The following is a 24,562-nucleotide window of genomic DNA, read 5'->3' on the forward strand; positions in this document are numbered from 1 at the left end:
CTCGCTACTTTTAGGCCGTCAGCTCGCTACTTTCAGGCCGTCAGCTCGCTACTTTTAGGCCACCAGCTCGCTACTTTTAGGCCGTCAGCTCGCTACTTTTAGGCCGTCAGCTCGCTACTTTTAGGCCACCAGCTCGCTACTTTTAGGCCGTCAGCTCGCTACTTTTAGGCCATCAGCTCGCTACTTTTATGCCGTCAGCTCGCTACTTTTATGCCGTCAGCTCGCTACTTTTAGGCCGTCAGCTCGCTACTTTTAGGCCACCAGCTCGCTACTTTTAGGCCGCCAGCTCGCTACTTTTAGGCCACCAGCTCGCTACTTTTAGGCCGTCAGCTCGCTACTTTTAGGCCGTCAGCTCGCTACTTTTAGGCCACCAGCTCGCTACTTTTAGGCCGCCAGCTCGCTACTTTTAGGCCACCAGCTCGCTACTTTTAGGCCGCCAGCTCGCTACTTTTAGGCCGTCAGCTCGCTACTTTTAGGCCGTCAGCTCGCTACTTTTAGGCCGTCAGCTCGCTACTTTTAGGCCACCAGCTCGCTACTTTTAGGCCGTCAGCTCGCTACTTTTAGGACACCAGCTCGCTACTTTTAGGCCGTCAGCTCGCTACTTTCAGGCCGTCAGCTCGCTACTTTTAGGCCACCAGCTCGCTACTTTTAGGCCGCCAGCTCGCTACTTTTAGCAATTTGGATCTGGCAACCTTGACTGTACCGCGTCCAGTAGTGCCGCTGACGCTGGACGAGGCGGACGTGTATCGCTCTTCTCAACATGAGTACCACAAATGTAACTTTTTTATATGTAATTATTTCATGTGTAAATTCTAACAATGCTTGTTCATATGTGTGTATAGATCTGATAATAATATTACCACTTACTGAACATTTGTTAATTTATAGAATGTGAATTTATTTATGTATTTATATATATATACAAGAAGGTACATGCGAGAGTACATAGCATTGATGTGCTTTATATTCTTGTAAAGCCACTTGTACGTCCAGCGTTTCGGGCAGGTCCTTAATCTAATATATTAAGTGGGTAAATAAATAAATAAAACATTTATTTAGTACAAATTTATGAAATGTTAAGAGGTACATTGTAAGAATATTTGAGAGAGAGTAGTTATATTAAAGCACATTGATAGCTTTGATTGATAGCTTGATTGCTTGATTGATAATTTGATAGATTAGTAGGCACAATACATCAATCAAATCAAATCGTGTTGATTCAGGTAAAAGTACATGCATAGATGAGTTACAAACATAATGTTGGATTTCTAGGTATAAATAAAATAAATAAATAAATAAATGTTTATTCAGGTAAGGTACATACATACAAGAGGTTTTACAAAAATTGATAGATTTATAGATAGAGCTAGTACATACAATGCCGAAAGCCACTTTACAGAAAGGGTTTCGGGCAGGAAAAACATTAAAAACAGGTAGAGCTTAGTACATACAGTGCCTAAAGCCACGAATACGCACAGCGTTTCGGGTAACTTTAGTTTAGTTCATTTATTATGCACCCTATACCTATCTTGTGGGCGGTAGTGGAAAGGGTTACAGAGGCACATAATGGGCTCAGGGACTGAACCCCACAATTCATTTAGCTAAGCAAGTTACAATCTTGATGAGCTAGTTATAAAATTCAGTATAAGTCGTCACACCTTTCAGGCAAGGTGTGGTGGAAAAAAATACTTTGACTAAAACTTAATTAATATCAATTGAGATTATAGTACAGTATAAATTGTGTTGAAAAAGGAAAAAAAATAAGGGGGGAACATGGCAGAAATCAGTAATTAAACATCTTCAAGAGGAAACTAGATTGTTTCCTTCAAGGAGTGCTGGATCAGCCGGGCTGTGGTGGGTATGTGGGCCTGCGGGCCGCTCCAAGCAACAGCCTGGTGGACCAAACTCTCACAAGTCAAGCCTGGCCTCGGGCCGGGCTTGGGAAGTAGAAGAACTCCCAGAACCCCATCAACCAGGTAACCAGGTATACAAGTGGGTCAACAAACAGTATTGTTTAAAATAGCAAGACATGGGTTGACACTTAGGGAGTAAGGTAGGTTACATGGAGTTTATTAGGTAATACTTAGTTCTACTCTTAAACAACTGCATGAGAGAGGTACAGCTTTTGATATGATTGGGAAGGTCATTCCACATTCTGGGTCCCTTGATTTATTTAAGGAAGTATGGAAGGAAAAGCAGTATTTGTGCTGCTTTTTCTGCCATGTTCCCCCCTTTTTTATTTTTATTTTTATTTGTTTTCAACACATTTTATACTTTAATCTCAATTAGTATTAAGTTTTAGTCTTTAATGTTTTTCCTGCCCGAAACGCTTTGCATAATAGTGGCTTTAGGCATTGTATGTACTAGCTCTTTCTATAAATCTATCAATTTTTGTAAAACCTCTTGTATGTATGTACTTTACCCGAATAAACATTTATTTATTTATTTATTTGTATTTATTATTTATTTGTAGAGCATTTCTAGTTTGGTTAAGTTGTACTCTTGGAATATCAAATTTGTTTCCAGTGTGGTGCCCATGAGTTCTGTTACAACCTTCTAAGAAGCTTTTAGAGTCAGGATTGGCATTAAAGTTCAGAGTTTTAAATATATAGAGTACACATGAGAGGATGTGCAGTGACTTAATATCTAACATATTCAGAGATTTAAGTAAGGGTACTGAGTGTTGTCTGGGGCCAGAGTTTTTGTTATTTATTTATTAATGTATTTATTTTGTTATATACTTATTTATTTAATTATAAATACTGTATATACAAGAAGCTACATTGGGTTTGTGAGGGTATATAGCATGGTATTTACATTCTTGTAAAGCCACTAATACGCGCAGCGTTTCAGGCAGGTCCTTAATGTAAAAGATAATTTTAAGTAGGTAAATTCTAGCATAATTTATTAATTAAATGTTAACAGGTACATTTGAAGAAAAAAGAGATTATTAGGTATATTAAAGCACATCGATAGCTCTGAGTGATAGCATTGACAGCTTGATTGATAATTTAACAAAGATTAAAAGGCACAATACAGCACATTGATAGCACATATAAGACGACAGCAATGATCACAATGGTAAAGTTGTTTGGCTTAGGTACATATATTGGGGAATTGGGTAGCACTAGATACAGTGCGAGTTTCAAGCACTAGGTAGGAAACTATGAAGATGAAATTAGGTTCTTTTTTATTTTATTTTTGAATGAGGCAAAAGTTTGACAGCTTTCCAATTCATTAGGGAGTGAGTTCCATAGACCAGGTCCCTTTTATTTGCATGGAGTGTTTACACAAAGTTTGACGCTTGGGATATCAAAGATATATTTATTTCTGGTTTGGTGATTATGGGTTCCATTATATCTTTTCAGGAAGAGTTTCAGAACAGGGTTTTGTAAATGTAGATGGCACAGGAGAATGTATAGAGTGAGGTTGTTTAGCTTGTTTAGTGATTCAGACAAGGAAGCTGTGTGTTGTCTGATAGCAGGGTTTTGTTATTGTTCTGATAGCAGATTTTTGCTGGGTGATGATGGACTTCAGGTGGTTTGCAGAGGTTGAACCCAAGCACAGATACTGTAAGATAGGGATAGATAAATGCATAGTATAGTGAGAGGAGAGCAGAGTTACGTACATAATATCTGATTTTAGAGAGTATACCAACCGTTTTTGAGACTTTCTTGGTTATATGTTGTATGTAAGTGCTGAAGTTGTCTCTTGTCTAAGTGTAGGCCACAAAACTTTCCATCATTTTCATTCTATCAATACAAAAACAAATCAACTCTGACTAAAAATCAGGTGAGAACATTAATGTAAGGCTGATCTATTAGCTCCCAATAGCAAAATCTGGTTACAGCATAAGAGTATCTTCCAACATTCCTGAGTTTATGAAGTAATTACAGAGCTCAAAGTATCTTATTCCATTTGGTCTGAAGTCACTTATAACAGGGCTATCACAGATATAGTGTTGGAGAGTATGTCCCAGCTCTTGTTCACATAGTTTACAATTGGGATGTTCACCATTGGGGGGATTCATTACCTGCAGCCACCTGCCATAGATATCGATATCCCAGCCTAATTCTGGCAATTACAATGTCACACTGTCTAGCGGATGTTTTATGTTGCCCGTACATATAATTCTCTGTCCTAAACATATCATAGCTCTTTATACTCGTGCTTTCTGGCCTTTGTGTGTCAGTGACTGCTCTTCCGTCTTCCCTAATTTCCTGAAATATTGTGGCTTTTACAGCAGAGATTGGAATGCCCATATCCAACTCAATATCAGGCTTATCACATGCAGTTTTAGCTGCCTTGTCTGTGTTGTCATGCTGGATAACACCTATGTCAGATAATATCCATACAAGTGAGACTGAAATGCTTGCTCTTTGCATTAATGATGTTGTTTATGATGATTGTTACAACATTCTTAGTATCTGTTTTGCATGTTGGATTTTTAAGGGCCTGAGCAGCTGACTTTGAATCACAGAAAATTACTCCAGTTTGGAGTTTCAGCTCCTCCCTCATGTTGATTCTTGTGCATCTGGGGGCTCCAAGAATTATCCTCATGATTTCATTTTGGATTTTCTCTAAAGCCTTCAACCTATTGCTAGGAAGACTAATAAAGTGCGGGTCATGGTAGTTGACTAGTAACCTGATGAACATCATGTTGAACATTCTGGCATATTTGACATTATTACTGATGTGCTTTCCAGCAAGCGTTTTAAGAGGACTTATTCTTTCTTTAAGCTTAAACTGATTAATGCCATCTTTTATAGTTTTATTACGGATAATCGTCCTGTAGTCGGTGGTGGGAGAGTTGTCACAGATTTCCCAAACTTGGCATTTTATAATGGTCCTTTAATTTAGGTAAAGAATTAGATGAACATTGATGGTTATAAGTGAGGTGTAGATGAAGTGATTATGATCAAGTGCAAGTTTATGTTTTTTGGTTATATAAATTGTTTTACTTTTTAAGTACTGTACAGTACAGTATTTAGTGTTTACCCAAGAGCTTATATTAGTAAGTGTATATACCTGAGGAATGTATATAAATAAGTGTATAGACCCGAGAGTGTACAGTATATAAATAATGGGAAAAACAATAGTTGAACCTTGCATATATACAGTATATAAAAAAAAAAAAATCTGGATAACTTGACGACCTTGTCTGTTATTTCCCGGGGCTGAAGTCAGTGGAGACATGGCGACAGTACCCAGGCAGTACCCAGACAGTACCCTCAGGCTCCCTCCACTCTATATAATGGTGCCTTGCAGCTGCCTTTACTCTTAATCACAGGACAGATGGTTGGGCACGTTTCCTATCTCCTAATGGTTCTGTTTACCTAGTAGTAAATAGATAACTAGGAGTTAGTCAGCTTGTGTGGGGGTTACAGCCTGGTGGGAGGGGTCAGTAGTTTGACCTTTGGGGGGGGGGGCTCACTATAAGTATATTATGTACTGTACTGTATATACATAGGATTCCTGTCCCTGACAAAAATCATTATTACAGTACGTACAGTACTAATACAGTACTGTATAGCATTCCAGCATGCATATCAGCTGACTTTAGTTGACTGGGTTTATTCAATTTAGTTTATTTACTATATTTTTGCTACTGTATACCCATGCATTGAGCAATTCATGCCTCTGTCCTAGCCATGAGGGGGGGGGGGGCATAATAAATGAACTATCTGCCCGAAACGCTGCACGTACTAGTGGCTTTACAAGATTGTAAATACTGTACTATCCAATGTATTCTCACAAACCCAATGTACCTTCTTGTATATATATAAATAAATAAATAAATAAAAACTAAATCATAAGATCCTAGCCATAACCAATCTATGGATTAGCCTAGCTTTGTCTTTGTCCATAAACTGTTTTGTGGTGTGTTTATACATTCTTATATATATTCTTATATAGTCCTGCATTCTTTCTATTCATTCATTCTAATAATTTTATTCATAATTCATTCATAATTTTATTTAATTAAAATTTAAATTTAAAAATATAAATTTATAAATTTTAAAATTTATAATGTTGTGATGCTCCAAGGCATCAGAGTATGCCTTGGAGGAAGATATACTAAACAAGCTGTATAGCTGGGCAAATCAACACATGAATATGTTAAAAACAAGTTTTACTCATTTTTTTTTTACGACAACCACCATGGTTTATATCCACATAAAAGGTCCTGATAGTATAGTAGAGTTTGTTCTTGATTCACAATAAGGAATTCTGGGTTCGTATCTAGAAATGGTTGGGTGCATATCCTGCCTCCTAATGGCCTCTATTCACCTAGCAATAAATTGGCATGCAGGAGTTAGCTTGTTGTGGAGTTGCATCCTTGTCAGTAATTTGACCTTGGGGAGGGGGAGGACGTTGATACACACTTAACGTACGTACATACGTGTGTGTGTGTGTGTATAATATAATGTCGTACCTAGTAGCCAGAATGCACTTCTTGGCCTACTATGCAAGGCTTGATTTGCCTAATAGGCTGAGTGATTTTTTTTCAACAAATTGTTTCCAATTGGTTTATTTGAATTATTATTATTATATTAAGAACATAAATTACTGACTTAGTTATGTTAGTTTAGGTTAGGTTATGCTGGGTTAGGTTAGGTTCGGTCATATATCTACGTTAGTTTTGACTCAAATTTAAAAAAATGAACTCATACATAGTGAAATGGATAGCTTTATCATTTCATAAGAAATAATTTAGAAAAATATATAAATTCAGGAAAACTTGGCTTATTAGGCAAATCGGGCCTTGCATAATTGGCCGAGAAGTGCGCTCTGGCTACTAGGTACGACATATATATATATACATTATTATATATATATTATTAATATATTATATATTAATATATATATTATTAATATATTATATATATTAATATATATATTCACTGGCTACCTGTCCCCCTGACACAATGAACTATTTATTATAATAAACAAAAATTTACATTATGGCAATATCTTCATAGAGTGAAACGGAATTACAGTACAGTACAGTAGTTAAATTTTGGGTGTTAGGACTCGAGAAAGTTGCAAATAGGCTGTGCATAATTACAGGTAGATGTGGGGCAGAAGGATAGGAAGTCTTGTTAAGTGTGGTCTTCCATCTACTGTAAAGGCAGGTCAGAGTTCAACAAGTATTGAGTATATAAAAAAGTTATGTAATTGTTCTTATATTAGGCTATCATAAGGGTAGTAAAAGGTATTATTTTGCCCGAAATTTTGGCCGAAACACTGTGCGTGTTAGTGGCTTTACAAGAATGTAAAACATCAGTGCTCTGTACTCTCATAAACCCAATGTACCTTCTTATATATAAATAAATAAATAAATAAATTAAATAAGGTGCCTAAAATCTGGAAACATCCAGAATTAATTCCGGTGTGCAGTGTGCCAAGTATGCGAGTTGGATGCTGGATTATACTTGAGAATAAAACATAATTAGACATTAGGTTCCATTATTGTACTAAGAGTACTGAAGAAAATATACAGGTACCAGGAATGCTGTTGACATTTATACCATAGGGATTCTCAGTAGTTTTAACTTTAAATTTCTACTTAGACACAGATTAGTCTTTATGCATTTATTATATTTTGAGATGCCAACAAGCAAAATTGTACAAATCTTCAGCACCTTTCCTTCAGAAAATAATATACTCCTACCTTAATTTTCTTACCTACAGCCAGTCCTGTATTCGTACTACCGCAGCTCTTGCGCTTGGCGTGTCAGAATTGGTAAGTATAACTGATATTTTTGCACGTTAGCCAGTGTTGAAAGTTCCTAATATTATTTGGCTTTTAAGTAAAACTAATGAATTAAAAATATCGGTTTAAAATTACAGTAGGAATGAGATCTTCAGCATTGATAATCATGTACAGTAAGAATTTTTATAGGACTATTTTCAATACGTATATCTTATGGAATACAGTCCTGGATATTATTATAAATTCTAGTTGTGCATTAAGTACTGGTTTAAATGTATGTATATTTAAACATTGTATAATTGTTCACATTTAGGCTAAGGCTAGGCCTATACCTTGCTAAAAAATTTATTATATATATATATATATATATATATATATATATATATATATATATATATATATATATATATATATATATATATATATATATATATATATATATATATATATATATATATATATATATATATATATATATATATATATATATATATATATATATATATATATATATATATATATATATATATATATATATATATATATATATATATATATATATATATATATATATATATATTATATATACATACATACCTTGCTTGCTGTGTCAGGCAGAGGTAATGCACTTGCTCATGTAAATCCATAGCAGGTCTGTGTCTGGATTTGTGACATGGATTTAATTATAAACCTCCCTATATGTAATTATAGGACATACCTGGAATTTTGAAACTGTTCTAGGTGTGATTGCTTAGGATATTGGAATTGGGTAAGAAGCAGCTAGTGGTTTGTGGGTGTTGATTGGACATATATTAGTTGTAGCTGGATATTTGGAATTATTAATGAACTAGGCAAAGACATGGGTTACTGGCAGGAATTTTGAGTCCAATTGAAGTCAGATTAATGTTACACAAGCTATGTGACAGTGTCAGACCACGGAGGAAAATTGAAACAGGAATTTCCTTAAGTACTTTCGTATATTAATACATCTTCAGAAGGAGGCATTTTTAATCACGTGTTTATTTTCGTGATATACACACACGAGCTATGTGTTTAGTGATTTTGAACAAAGGTGGCCCCAGAATCTGTTACTATAGAATGCTAAGGGTGTGCAAATATCTGTCATGGTATGGGTGTCAATGCAGAAAGACTACCACAAGGCAAGGCAGAAGGCAATGCAGCTAGATAGTTGTAGGGTAGTATGCAGGAAAGAAGCTGAACACCCAGAGCAAGATTGTGAAAATTGTCATGAAGGTCGTGGTGGAGATTATTAATAATTTATATTTCATTGTGTCGGGTGACAAGCAGCTCGAGCGCATTCATACACGTTAAGTTTATATTGAGGACCTCCACCCGAAGGTCGAGTTACTGACCCCACCTAGGATGCAACCCTACAAAAAGCTGACTAACCCCTGGGTACCTATTTACTGCTAGGTGAACAGGTGCATTAGGTGATAGGAAATGCATCCAACCATTTCTGTCTTGCCTGGGCTTCAAACCCAGAATTCTCCATTGCGAGTCGAATGAACCTGACTACTACCTTGATCCTTTAATACAGTACAGTACAGTATTATCAAGGAATAATCTGCTATATCCAATGTGAGGAAAATATTCTTTTCTATATTTTTCCTTCTACAGTTTCTTTCCTGTGCTGGATATTTATAATATATGCTGTACATTGTTAATTTTTTGTCCTTATGTGCCAAGATGTTCCATCATTTGGAGTCTGGAAACAAAGAATTGGTAATAAATGGACATCTGCTTAGCTTCTTGCAGGGCTAGTGTTCAATCCCCAGTGGTCAATGTTTTACACTGTGCCTTGACACTATCCTTGTATCCCTTCAAAGTATTATAGTCGTACTGACTTGGTTCTTTTTCCTGAATTGCCTTGCTCCTTGCAAAAGAAAGATAGGAGAATTATTATTCTCAAGGAGCTGAAAGATGGGGGTCTAAATTTTTCTATAGTTGATTTTGGATTTTATGCAGTTTTAATAAAGTGAAGAGACGATGACGTTTCGGTCCGTCCTGGACCATTATCAAGGATGGCCTTAATCCTAGCCGCTACCAAGTGATAGAATAATAGATCACGAGTGAGCATGAAGAACATCGCAGTGTCGACCAGTTTCACCCCAAGACCATCCAAAAGCCACATGCGTTTTGCCCCTGTCACAGCTACTGAAGATTGTCCCTAGTCAATTTTGACTAAATTATTCACAGTACATGCAACAATTGTTCCTCATTTGGCTTTGCTAGCAATTTGTCGGCTGCTAGGCTTCATATATTTATTAGGGGAGCCGGTCAGCCGAGCGGACAGCACACTGTACTTGTGATCTTGTGGTCCCGGGTTCGATCCCAGGCGCCGGCAAGAAACTATGGGCAGAGTTTCTTTCACCCTATGCCCCTGTTACCTAGCAGTAAAATAGGTACCTGGGTGTTAGCCAGCTGTCACAGGCTGCTTCCTGGGGGTGGAGGCCTGGTCGAGGAACGGGCCGCGGGGACACTAAAAAAAAAAAAAAAATCCCCGAAATCATCTCAAGATAACCTCAAGATATCCATGTTAGGAAATACAGTATAGTGTTCATCTGTGACAACTAACATAGTTAATGATGAACTAATTTGTTTAATTTAATAATGTTTTGTTCATAAATAGTTAGTATCTAATGTGATAGTTTTCACAGTTAATTGCATTGGTAATGGTTTTCAGTTTCATTCTGTTTTCAGTACAGTACTGTATTTATTTTCCTGTTAGATAATGAAAAAGCCAAATCTTGTTTGGTGATTGTTGCAGAATAATACTGCAAATGGATTTGTATTTTCTTCTTTAATTACAGTGTTGTATATTACTTTGATATCTTTAAAAACATCTCATTCTTTTCTAAAGGAACCAAGAGGAAACGTATACTCTATCTCGAATGAAAATTTACTAGATTAAAAATGATTGTATGGCTACTGAAAGAAGGGTTAGCTTGATGATGATTTCAAATGTTGTGCCCATGTATGGCTACAGAAAGAAGGGTTAGTTTGATGATGATTTTCAAATGTTGTGCCCATGTATGGCTACTGAAAGAAGGGTTAGTTTGATGATGATTTTCAAATGTTGTGCCCATGTATGGCTACAGAAAGAAGGGTTAGTTTGATGATGATTTTCAAATGTTGTGCCCATGTATGGCTACTGAAAGAAGGGTTAGCTTGATGATGATTTTCAAATGTTGTGCCCATGTATGGCTACTGAAAGAAGGGTTAGTTTGATGATGATTTTCAAATGTTGTGCCCATGTATGGTTACTGAAAGAAGGGTTAGTTTGATGATGATTTCAAATGTTGCACCCATATATGGCTACTGAAAGAAGGGTTAGTTTGATGATGATTTTCAAATGTTGTGCCCATGTATGGCTACTGAAAGAAGGGTTAGTTTGATGATGATTTTCAAATGTTGCACCCATGTATGGCTACTGAAAGAAGGGTTAGTTTGATGATTTCAAATGTTGCACCCATGTGCACTGGAGCCATTCCCTAGTCTAGTACATATGTTTACATTTGGTTTTACATTAACCCTTCCTGATGCATGTCCATTTTGGCCCAATACCTATATGGTATTGTCCGAGGATAAAAATGTTCCGTTTTTACAACTTGTTACGTTTATACTGTAGTAAAAAAAATTATCTGCTCTTTGCACTTAAATCATTTCAAACAAAATTATGAAATTGAAAAAATATAGTTTAAGTAACTATGCTGAGCTATAAATATTTGCAGTTTATAAAATATCTTGAATACACTACATGAGCATGCTTCCCAAGGAATTTTCTTTATTGAAAAATGCATTTTTCCATCATTAATTTACTTCCAGTTTTCCAGCTTTTTCAGTTTCAAACAAAAGTTCTTGATATTTGTCCTCAACCATTATGGTGCTCACAGTGGTGAGTCTGGAACAGGAACTACTGTAACTAGTCCAGTGGTTACTTCTGTTGCCAGCAATACAGTCTCCGTGGTGTAGTGGTAAGACACTCGCCTGGCGTTCCGCGAGCGCTATGTCATGGGTTCGTATCCTGGCCGGGGAGGATTTACTGGGCGCAATTCCTTAACTGTAGCCTCTGTTTAACGCAACAGTAAAATGTGTACTTGGATGAAAAAACGATTCTTCGTGGCAGGGGATCATATTCCAGGGACCTGCCTGAAACGCTACGCGTACTAGTGGCTGTACAAGAATGTAACAACTCTTGTATATATCTCAAAATAGACGACAACTAAAGGGTGAGGAGTTACAATAACATAGCTGGAACAATGTTGACTAAACCACACACTAGAAAGTGAAGAGACAATGAAGTTTTGGTCCGTCCTGGACCATTTTCAAGTCGATTGTGCCATTATCATTATTGTGCCAAGCCATTATTATATCACAATCGACTTGATAATGGCCCAGGACGGACCGAAACGTTGTCGTCTCTTCACTTTCTAATGCGTGGTTTGGGCAACTATAAGGATCCGCACATCTTTTACTTACCTGAATTTACCCGAGGGCCGCTAATACTAGTGGCCTCGACAAGGAAAGGAAGCTCATTCGTATCCTTTATGAAGGCCAAATGTCTTGGTAACATTCTCGTTGTTGAAACTATTGTTATTTGCATTTGCCCAATATTGCATTGCAGTGACTAATTTTAGTTTTCCTCATTTCAACCATAATTGCATATTGCAGATTGAATGTAATTAGTCGTTGTTGTATTTAGACTAATTTTTATGCAGTATTGCATTGCAGTCTTAATTTTATTCTTTCCAGCTCTGGCATACAAAGGAGTAGAGTATGAGTATCGTCCAGTTCATCTTCTCAAAAAAGAACAGGTAAAATAATACTTGCTTCAGATTAATATGGAAAACCATTAAATTAATATAGAGTATAGTGGCTGTTGTACTTTCCAGCTAGTGGGCCAAAATTAGAATACAGTATACATACTTCTACTTACGGTAAGTAGTGCTTACCTTAGTGCTGATCTGAATCAGATCTGAAATCTGAAAGTAGTGGTTTCAGATTTTTATGTAAAGCTATTTTTATTGAGTTTGGGTTTACACATCGCCAGGCAGCTTATTTTAAGGAACTAGCTCGTCTAAAAATAATTCCTTTCAGTATAGTACTAGTTTTTTATATTTTAGTATTAAGTTTATGTGTGCACAATGTGATGTATCCAGTAATTATTGACACATTTTCATGAAATGCATATACAGTAGTATAAAGTGTATACTGTATTAAATTATATACTGTATAGGATATATAATCGACATATATTATGGATATATAAAAATCCTCCTCCAACCTCCTGTCTTGCTATAAGGAACTGTAGCATCTAAGGACATGCAGTCTCTTTGAGTTAATTGTAGTCTTACTTTCTTAAAAAAATAAACAAAATAGTCTGCTGAGATCATGTTTGCTCTGTTTATTTATCACTGTACTTTGTAATTTCTGCATAAGATACTTTGGGTTTGTACGAGGCTTTATAAATCAGTAATGTACAATGTTTTAGTACTCAAGAAGTCTGAGCTGTTTTAAGTGAAGGCTTAACTCTTCAGAATACCCAGATAAATGGATATTTACCTGCACTTACCTGAGGGCCACTAATACTAGTGGCCTTGATGATGACAGGAAGGTCGCTGCTTGTCATAGGTCCCCCCATTTGCCCTGATGATCCTTTCCAGCTGAATTTTAAAACCCAGCAGAGTTTTGGCATTCCCGCCAAAGTGTATAGGCAGTTCCACAGGTTTACAATCCTATGGGGGGAAAAGCATCTGTTTTCTGTCCTACATTGTGGTGTGTTAAGCTTGAACCCATTGCACCTCATTCGTGTTACATCTGACCTTTTGAAGAAATTGACTGGATCGATATCCCTCCAAATACCTGGTTACCTGGTTGATGGGGTTCTGAGAGTTCTTCTACTCCCCAAGCCCGGCCCGAGGCCAGACTTGACTTGTGAGAGTTTGGTCCACCAGGCTGTTGCTTGAAGCGGCCTGCAGGCCCACATACCCACCACAGCCCAATTGGTCCGGCACTCCTTGAAGGAAACAATCTAGTTTCCTCTTAAAGATGTCCACGGTTGTTCCTGTAATGGTTCAATATTTTAAAGGTTTCGATGAGATCTGCCTTGTCATGCCCAGTTAGCAATGTTGTTAGCCCATTGGCCTTCAACCATTCCTGATGTGTTGTTAGTCATCTCCTGATATGTGAAATGACTAAGCTCTAGTATTTTGTTGCCCGGTGTTGCACCTTCTTCAGAGCAGCTATGTTTTTCTAAAGACGAGGTCTCCATGCCTGGATGTAATAATCCAGGTAGGGGTGCACCAGACACTTGTAAAATTGAATAACTACAGTGGCACCTCGACTTACGATAATTTCGAGTTACGGTGTAAATTTGATTGAAAAATGCGACTCGACTTACGATAGTGTCGTCGATTAACGATATTTGTTGGTACACGTTTGGGTCGACCGAGCGCGTAGTTCCCGGTCACGCGGGTCAACCTGCCTCAGTTTACTAGAGCTGCCCACTTAGTGACGATCACGCCTATAAGAAATTCCATTTTTGTGGTGCTTTTTTGCTTTTTGAACATAAAACTGATTATTGTATATCACTCCATGGGTCGCAGAAAGTCAGTGGTAAGGTTTAACCTAAGAAAATAGTTGAGTTGAGGCAGTAGAGGATGTCCCTTCCTCATTAAGAAAAATGTGTGAAGTATGGGAAGAATTGCAAAGTTTTGTTGAAAAAACTCACCCAGATAAAGCTGTAGCAGGCCGTTGCATTGACCTTTTAAATGACAATGTGATGTCTTACTACAGACAAGTGTTAAAATGTTGGGAAAAACAAGTGTTTTTAGACAGTCTTAGTAAGACAACCACGCAGTGAACCACAAGCAGGTCCTAGTGGTATGCAGGCAAAACATGCCAGTGTGTGTATCCCAGAAAAGTTATCACTGCATGATGTTATAATGGAAGGTGACTCCCCTTCCAAACAGTAACACCTCTCCTCCCCCCTCATCACCATCTTCCATAAGCCATCAAGAGTCCACCATAAAGGTAAGATAAGCATATTTACTGTATTGAAGTTAGAGAACAAAATTGTATTCAGTATAAAATGTATTTGTAAGTTAATATTTTGGAGGATGGGGGAACGGATTAATTCATTTCCCTTTATTTCTTATGGGAAAAATCGCTTCGACTTACGATCCGTCTCTGGGAACGGATTACCATCGTAAGTCGAGGCCCCACTGTACTTTCTTTTCCTTGAAGGTACGCTTGATTATTTCCAGGGTTTGGTTGGTTTTTTTTTTTTTTACTGCTGCTCCCACGTTTTGTGCAATCTTTAATGAATGATGGATTCTGACTCTAAGGTCCTTTTCTTCATTTATCTGTTGTAAGGTAGTGCTATCAATTTGGTAGTTGTGACGTGGATTGTTATGCCCCACATGCAAGGTCTTTCATTTATCGACATTAAAAAGCATTTACCAGTCATCTGACCATTTGTGAAGTTCATGTAGATCTCTCTGTAAGGTCTCAATATCACCTTCACTTCTTCCCACTTTACCATAAATTTACCATAAATTTGAGTGTCATCTGCAGATTTGATGATGCGGTTTGTAATATTCTCATCTATGTCATTGATTTATATTACAAAGAGGGTTGGCCCCAAAATGGACCCCTGTGGCATCCCACTTAGCACATTTCCCCAGTCAGATTCATTCCCATTTTGCACGACCTTTTGTTTTCTATGTTTTGACCATTGTATTATCCATTTCAGTATTCTTCCATTTATTCCATGTGCCTGTAATTTCCTTGCCAGTCTCTCATGTGGTACCTTGTCAAAAGCTTTAGTAGAGTCCATGTAAGCTACATCTACCGGAAGTCCTTTGTCTGAATAGCCGGTTACCGCTTCCAGAAATGTGAACAGGTTAATAAGGCAGGGTTTATTTTTAACAAGCCTGTGTTGCGTTGATTTTACAAGACTGTTTTCTGCAAGATGATGTATGATTCCTTCCCTTAGGATTCTCTCTATAAGCTTGCAGATGTGTGATGTCAAGCTGATCGGATGATAATTTTCTGCCGAGCTCTTTCTGCCTTTTTTTTTTTTAAATAGGGGGGTAACATTTGCACATTTCTAATCCAGGGGGAACTATCCCTTGGTCCAGGGATTTTCTGAAGAGACGTTTGTGGCAAGCATAGTGCATTTGCCAGTTCCTTTGTGTCTTTGGATTGAAATCCATCCACATCTGTGGCTTTTGATTCTTTTCGTTTGTCAATGCTCTTCTTGATTGTGTCGCGTGTAATGGGTACATCCCTTAATTCATTCTCTTCGCCTCCTTCAAACATGTGTTTGGGTGATGGGATGTTGTTCAATCTTTCTAGTGTGAACACTGATGTAAAGTATTCAGAGTGTTTGCTGCCCTTTTATTATCTAATATAACATGGTTAGTCTGCAAACCATGGCTATTGTCAGGGTCTTTGGGCTGGTACTCACCTAGTTGTACTCACCTAGTTGTGTTTGCGGGGGTTGAGCTCTGGCTCTTTGGTCCCGCCTCTCAACCGTCAATCAACAGGTGTACAGATTCCTGAGCCTATCGGGCTCTATCATATCTACACTTGAAACTGTGTATGGAGTCAGCCTCCACCACATCACTTCCTAATGCATTCCATTTGTCAACCACTCTGACACTAAAAAAGTTCTTTCTAATATCTCTGTGGCTCATTTGGGCACTCAGTTTCCACCTGTGTCCCCTTGTGCGTGTTCCCCTTGTGTTAAATAGCCTGTCTTTATCTACCCTATCAATACAGGTAATAATTTGTGTGCTCTTAAAAATATTCTTCCCCCTTGGCCTTCCTCCTACCACCATAATAGGCAGTGGGAAATGGTTTTGGCTAGGTTGCATATGTCACACTTGCTTATCAATGCTTAATGGAAGAATGTCCCGCTTCCTTTTGTCTAGACTGTATTATCCCCATTTAGTCGTGCTCCTCCTTGTTGAGTGCTTCAATTTTCGGGATGATCATGTCTTGCTTTACTAGTATTCTGGTGGTCATTTATCCCCCAATAGAATCCTTGGTGAATCGGATACCTTAATATCGCTCACCATGTCCTTCTGCTCTCTTATTGGCATCGCAAGTGATATTTAGTGCTTTTTGAATACTATGCTACATAGTTGTCTCGGCTTGGCAGCTTCTTTTGATAATTACTTTACACTAATCGATTTTTACAGTGCAAGATAATAATTTTCAGAGATGGGTGTAGGCTAATATTTGCAAACCCTTTCTTTAGGTGAGTGATGACTATATGAAGCTCAACCCCATGGGCCAGGTTCCAGCACTCGTCATCGGTAGTCGCACATTGACGCAGTCGGTGAGTACATTATTGAATAGTTGTTAGTTACTGTTTGTGTATGGGGGAAGCCATAAGATAACATAGGAGACTTAAAAGGGGGACATTGGTTCTGAAGTGTGGAGGTATTATTTGTTGACCAGACCACACACTAGAAGTGTGGTCATCATGCCACATCGTGCCATCATGACAATCGACTTGAGAAGGGTCCCAGATTGACCGAAACGTCGTCGTCCCTTCACCTTCTAGTGTGTGGTCTGGTCAACATTCTTCAGCCACGTTATTGTGACTCATCGCCTGCATGTGGAGGTATTAGTGGTGCGTTTGTTTCAGCTTGTAAAAGAAATGCTTTATTTGAAGATTTCTTGTGCTATCATACTTTGTCATAGCTAAAATACTTAAATGGATCTTTTATTTTTTTTAGATGAGCATCCTGGAGTACCTAGAAGAAGCCTACCCTCAAAAGCCATTGCTACCCAAGGACTTGTTTTTGAGAGCAAAGGTAATCTTTATTAATGTGTGGGGGGGGGGTGAGGATGGGTGTATTCTTGTTGGTTCCATTAAATGTTTAAGGTCAATGGGTCGTGCTAACAGGCAGTGTTATAATGTACTGTAATAATATTAGAAATGAGAAAAATTGACAAATGGAATTGGAACTGTGTATGGGGGGGAAGGGGGAGAACCTGCACTTCACAACCCATAAGCTTTACATAGCATTGGACCCTACTTATTTTAATTATAATTGCAAGAAATATGTGAATGCTTTAGCGAGTGTATTTACCTGCCCGAAACGCTGCGCGTACTAGTGGCTTTACAAGAATGTAAATACTGTACTATCCAATGTATTCTCACATACCCAATGTACCTTCTTGTATATATATATAAATAAATATAAATAAATAAATAAATAAAATAAACTAAGTCCTTGCCTCGCAATGGTTATTTTTAGAGGCGATGCCTTAGCTTGAAGTTATCACCTGTACATGTTTAAATGATTTGCATGATATTTTAATTACCAATTTTGGTATTAAAACGTTAGTACCGTGTTAATTTTGTAAGTGATGTTTATTGATGAATTTGTATTCGATAAACTATTTGATAAACCGGGGAGCCAGTCGGCCGAGTGAACAGCACGCTGGACTTGTGATCCTGTGGTCCTGGGTTCGATCCCAGGCGCCGGCGAGAAACAATGGGCAGAGTTTCTTTCACCCTATGTCCCTGTTACCTAGCAGTAAAATAGGTACCTGGGTGTTAGTCATTTGTCACGGGCTGCTTCCTGGGGGGTGGAGGCCTGGTTCAGGACCGGGCCGCAGGGACACTAAAAAGCCCCGAAATCATCTCAAGATAATCTCAAGATAATCTCAAGATAAGAAGAAGAAGATATCACCTGTACATGTTTAAATGATTTGCATGAAATTTTATTTACCAATTTTGGTATTAAAAAGTTAGTACTGTGTTAATTTTGTAAGTGATGTATATTGATGAATTTGTATTCGGTAAACTGTCTTTTGTGTAGGTGCGGGAAGTATGCGAGGTGATAGCCTCTGGGATTCAGCCGCTACAAAATCTGTCGGTGCTGCAGAAGGTTGGCGATGAAAAGAAAATGGAATGGGCACAGTTCTACATCAATAAAGGTTTCATTGGTGAGTACCACTTCGGCAGCTTATGTTGAGTCAATATCTCTACTGCCTCATTGCAATGATTTGAGAATTCAAATACTTAATTCTGAGCCTAAAATTTGCATTATTTGTGTGATATTCCAGGCATAATTGAAATCTAAAATATATATATATATATATATACTGAGGGATTGTGACACAAGAGCCAGGGGTAGACTGGCACCAGAGGGGAACAAAAGGAGGGTTCTCCTACAGGTTCCATAAGGAACCTGTACACCAGTACTTGGGCAGATTATCCTCATTTTTGGGCAATGTAGCCGATGGTAAATTTTTTTTCACTTTTTTTTTTTAAATGGCAAAGGAGAGTCCAGGGTTTGATCACTAGTAAGATTGTAAAATTCAAACCACACCCACTCTTAACTTCTACACCAATAGGGTACTATAATAAACCCATGAACTCGCCTACCCACTAAACCATAGATGCCAATGCAGTACTGAACTAAAGTTCAAAATTTGGCTGAAAAAATTCTCGGGAATAATTGAGGGACCTTTGATAAGCTGCCGGCTTCCAGTCCCCATCGAGGCCACTGGAGATGTTGGCCTTCAAGTAAAAGAATGCACCAAGTACATGGCTAAAGAGCTTGGTCCAACAGACATGCTTGGAGCAGTTTGCAGGCCCACGTATCCACTATGCCCCAAGTTAGTTCAGCACTTCTTGCAACCTTGAGGTTGCCTTGAAATGATTTCGGGGCTTAGTGACCCCACAGCCCCAGTCGTCGACTAGGCCTCCTCGTTGCTGGACTGGTCAAGAACAAATTTTGTTCCTAGCATACAAATTGAGGCTATAGTACTTCCTCATTCAGCTTCAATTGAAATGTACCGTGTACTATAATTGTCTTGGTTCCAAGTTTAAGTGGGATGACATTTAGTAATTCAATCCATATATTATGCATCCTACTTAGCTAGTGGTATGTACTATAGCTGGAAAAAGGTTAGTGACAAGCATATAATGGGCTCGGAAATTGAAACCCAAAATTTGTTGTCGAACCTGGCCCCAGGCCAGGTTGATCACTGAGTAGGCCTGGTCGATGACTGGGGTGTGTGGTCGCTAAGCCCCGAAATCACCTCAAGGTAAAAAATCGCCTCAAGGTGAGGCCAGGCTCGGGGGAGTAGAAGAACTCCTGGAACACACTCCAGGTATGTACTGGAATGGTCGATCATTTTTATTTTTGTGTTAACCTATAAATAATCCTATAACTTCCTGCTACCCATGCTTACATTTGAATTGCCTACCATCAGTTCATACTTGGATCATACCTGGAGTGGATTCTGGAAGTTCTACTACACAAGCCAGTCTTGACTTCTGATAACTTATTTTACAAATATTCATACGTTAAACGCTTTGAAACGTTAAACTGCCCGAAACGCTTTGCGTAATAGTGGCTTTAGGCATTGTATGTACTAGCTCCATCTATAAATCGATCAATTTATGTAAAATCTCTTGTATGTATGTACCTTACCTGAATAAACATTTTATTTTATTTTTTATTTAAATGCAATTTTCTGAAATATGAAATAGGAATCTCTCTTATCGGTTGCAATTAAAGCCGATAGAGTTAACATTCCATGCTATTGGCGATTTTTATGTATGATTTAATGTTCATCTGCACATGTACCCTGCAGCCTTGGAACAGCTACTAGCAGGCTGTGCAGGAAAGTTTTCAGTTGGAGATGAAGTGACCCTGGCTGACTGCTGCCTTGTTCCCCAGGTCTATAATGCATTCAGGTAAGGCTTGTGGCAGGAAGTAGCCCTAAATAATAGTTTTGCTATATTACAATATAAATTAGTACAATGTTTATACAGTGTAGATTTTTAATATAGAAATATTAATGTGTGTTGACAATAACTTTGTTATGTATTGTTATAAATATTGGATTATCTGGTAATAATTTAATACAATGTTTGGGAAGATTCAGTGGCTCCTTGCATGTATACTAGATGGTTCCTTAAATTGGTAAAGGTATCCATACACGTCATAAAGGTTTTGACCTTGATTGTATGTGAAACCTGTGACAGATGTTAAAGAGGTTATTCCTCCATGGGCCCCCACAGATAATCAATTTATTTTTGGCATGTACAGAACTGTACGGCTAAAGCTCTTTCACATTCACAATTCTCTTACCGTAAATTTAAAATTATTTTATGTATCTTTTATTTCTTCTTTCTCATTGTGCTAGCTAAGAGGAATCCAGATTCTTTTTTTTTTCTTTAGTGCAAGTGATCTTTGATTCACAACTTATTCAGTCTATTTGATTATTTCCTATATTCATAGTATAGGAAGTGGCTATTAAATGCTTATGGCCACTCACTTTTTATTGAAGTGTTTGAGAGATGTTTTGAAAGGAAATGTGTCCAACCATTTTTGTCCACCCTTTTTTCCCCTGAGAATCACACCCAGGATTGCCAACTTGGTCGCAAGTGAAGTGAAGCTTGTCAGTGGGGAGTAATAAATTTAACGAACCAGATTTTTTTTTTTTATACAGATTGCAACTTGACAGGTGAAAGAAAGTTATATTTGGAGGAAGTGGAGGAAGGGAGCACGAGTCTAGATTAAGATAGATTAGTTATTAATTTTATGTATTATAGGTTCTCATATTTGTATTAAGTGTTCAGGCTGCAATATATTATTTTATGTTGTATTGCATGATGGGAAAGTTATTATACTTTAAAGCATGATTTATTTTTTAAATGACAAAACTTGCATTTAGTTTCATGCTGAAATAATTCTGATTTATAATTTACAAACTTTAATTTTCAGGTTTAGGGTAGATAAAACACCATTCCCCACAATCATGCGGGTCAATGATGCTCTCAAGGACTTGGAGCCATTTAAAGCAGCCGATCCCTCCAATCAGCTCGACTGTCCGGAAGAAATGCTATAACCTTCGACGAAGCAATTTTGAAATATGGTAATTAGCACCTTTAGTTAGCCTGTTTTGATATTACTGTGCCATACTTGAATTACAAATAGTTAGATATGGTAATGAGGTTTGCATTGAAGGTGAACATTTGAGTGTGACATCAATGCAAGTTGCTACTTGGTTGTCTTATAGACAACGGATGAAATAAAGATAAAATGGAATTTCAATTTGGTTCTGGACAATGTTAGTACATTCATTAAATATTGGTTAGGTTATCTTGAGGTTATCTTGAGATGATTTCGGGGCTTTTTAGTGTCCCCGTGGCCCGGTCCTCGACCAGGCCTCCACCCTCAGGAAGCATCCCGTGACAGCTGACTAACACCCAGGTACCTATTTTACTGCTAGGTAACAGGGGCATAGGGTGAAAGAAACTCTGCCCATTGTTTCTTGCCGGCGCCTGGGATCGAACCCAGAACCACAGGATCACAAGTCCAGCGTGCTGTCCGCTTGGCCGACCGGCTCCCGGCTTGGTGTATTGAACATTTTCCAACACTTCAAACCTTTCATAGGAATGACTATTTAACAGGAAATATCACAAGATTTTTAACAAATGTTTGATTATTTGTAATTCTAATGTAATATAGCATTTTAGTCTGTAATTTAAAAGTAGTGTATTGGTATACTTTAGCAGCTTAGCCAGAATTGTAAAGATTGGAAGGTTTCCATATGTCACAACACACACATTAGGGTGCATAACTGGTTTAAGAAGGTGTCGGGTTAAAACTTTGCGCGCATTCCAAGAACGACCATTAAGTCATTGTGTTTGGAGAACGGCCAAGAAATCTACCGTCTAAAAGGCAGCTATGTCCAATTAAGAATAATAACAGATTTTTTACCAATAAAATTTAGTTTGCTTAAAAACTCATTTCCCTAACATCCACTGATCAAGTAGCTATTAAATTCTATATATTACTGTATACGTAATACTGTAGGTACAAAGGTTCATTCATTTTATTATGTTGGCGATTAGCTGGTACATTCTTGCCAAGCTGCTGGCATACACAGCATTTCAGGCAAGTCTTAAAACTACAAAAGTAACTGAACTACATATTGGAAATTAGCAGTGATTTGGAAGTTAACAGAAGGGCAGTCATTTAAAAGTAATCTGAAGTTTTTTTTATTAATTTATGCACTCCATACCCATTCTGTGAGCAGTAGTCAGAAATGGTTAAGAGGCACATAATGGGATCTCTGACCCTTAAGGTTTAGCAAAACAAGTTATATGGTTTAACATTTTAAGTCAATTTTTATCACTAACATATCTGTATAATATTAGTTTACATATAGGCAGGTACATTGTTAACATTTTGGTTTGACTACTGCATATGACATTATTAATGGAAGATTGTAAAAAGGTGAATTTTCTTTCTTTTAATTATTGCTTCTACAATGCAGAAGTAACGTCTGCAACTCTGTGCAAACTATACTTAAATAATTATATATTGGCAGCCAGAGATTTGTCAGTGATGAAACCTACACCAATCTCTCGGCTGTGAAGAAATGTGTTCTAATCTTTGATTTGAACAATCGGAAGGAATATGGTCACCCTCAAACACTAAATCTGTGGAGGTTGTGAAGGGAGGAGCCGAGGCCAATTTCTCTTCCCAAGTCTTGACCATAGGGGAGAGAGGATGCAGTTTTCTGATCTTAGTATCCAATGCATGCACCAGTAGTTTCAAGCATTTAAGCTTAGCTGGAGCATACCTGGAGTGGGTTCTGTGAGTGTTTTCTCCCAAAGACTTCTGGTGCCAGGCATGATTTTGGATTTGTCAATATGCCATAGGCTTGCTCGGGTAGTTTAAAACCAGAGGCTCCCGGTCTTGAACTGACTTTGGCCTAGTCATTAAAGATACCATGCAGCCAGTGCCCGGGTTAACTCCAGCGTAACCCAAAAATTGGATATACAGCATAGGATGCATGAACTACACCTGTCCAAATGTTGGGCTTGATCTTTCACGGCAAAATAGTTGAGGTACTTGGAAGATGATAGAAGCAAGTTGCTGTCAATAGTTGCGACCAGATTGCCAACACTTGCCTTGTTACACTACTGCCAGCAAGTAAGTGCAAACTCCATAAATCAACACAGGACTACAGGCCATAGCTACTTGGAGAATTCATATTGAGTACCTTGGACAACTTCTATGACTTCAGTGTGCATCCATTCCACTTAACCTGGGCAATTTAGCCTACATTCTTTTAGTTTCTGGGTTTAGGAATGAGCAATAATATGCTTATAAAAGAGGTTTATATATACCCAGTAAAATGAATTTGAGGACTGTCAATAATTATTTCTGGTGTTCATGGGTGCTGTTATAGACATCTACAAAGAGCTAAGTATTGAGATATAAAGCTTTGTAAGTGTACAGAGCTCTCAAGAAAGTATGTAGTATGTTTCAAATGTGTGAAAAAAGCACTTAAAGTATTGGGAGCATCTCAAAACTCACCAAAAGTACTCGCTAGAAAGGAGATGAGAGAGAGATCAAATAAAATACATGTGGAAAATACTTGAGGGCCAGGTCCCAAATCTACACAGTAAAATAACAACATACTGGAGTGAACAATATGGGAAAAAATGCAGAATAGAACTGGTGAAGAGCAGAGATGCCATAGGTACAATCAGAGAAGACTGTATAAACATGAGAGGTTCATGGTTGCTCAACGTACTTTCAGCAAGTACAGTATAAGAAATATTGTCGGAATAACTGTGGAGATCAAGAGAAAACTAGATAGTTTTCAAGATGTGCCGGACTAACTGGGCTGTGGTGGATATATGAGCGGGCCTGCAGGCCGCTGAAAGCAACAGCCTGGTGGACCAAGCTCTCATGGAGGTTTGGGGGGCGTAGAAGAACTCCTAGAACCCCATCAAGCAGGTATGTAAAATCAAATGAGGACACTATA

General features: G+C 37.9%; 1 protein-coding gene across 2 annotated transcripts; it reads left to right on the forward strand.

Moving 5' to 3' along the window:
• The first annotated feature begins 693 nt into the window (after positions 1-693).
• LOC123746718 (probable maleylacetoacetate isomerase 2) lies at positions 694-22,525 on the forward strand. 2 transcript variants are annotated; one of them, XM_045728442.2, is made up of 8 exons: positions 694-775; positions 7,696-7,747; positions 12,491-12,552; positions 17,004-17,084; positions 17,488-17,565; positions 18,580-18,706; positions 20,366-20,468; positions 21,502-22,525. In XM_045728442.2, the coding sequence occupies exons 1-8, from the start codon at positions 761-763 to the stop codon at positions 21,623-21,625; spliced, it is 642 nt and encodes a 213-aa protein (XP_045584398.1). In that variant the 5' UTR covers positions 694-760; the 3' UTR covers positions 21,626-22,525. The 2 variants fall into 2 exon arrangements, with proteins under 2 accessions (XP_045584398.1, XP_045584397.1); XM_045728441.2 differs by having other exon boundaries at positions 746-790.
• The last annotated feature ends 2,037 nt before the right edge of the window (positions 22,526-24,562 follow it).

This window comes from Procambarus clarkii, chromosome 85 (assembly GCF_040958095.1).
Source record: "Procambarus clarkii isolate CNS0578487 chromosome 85, FALCON_Pclarkii_2.0, whole genome shotgun sequence".
Taxonomy (NCBI): Eukaryota; Metazoa; Arthropoda; class Malacostraca; order Decapoda; family Cambaridae; genus Procambarus; species Procambarus clarkii.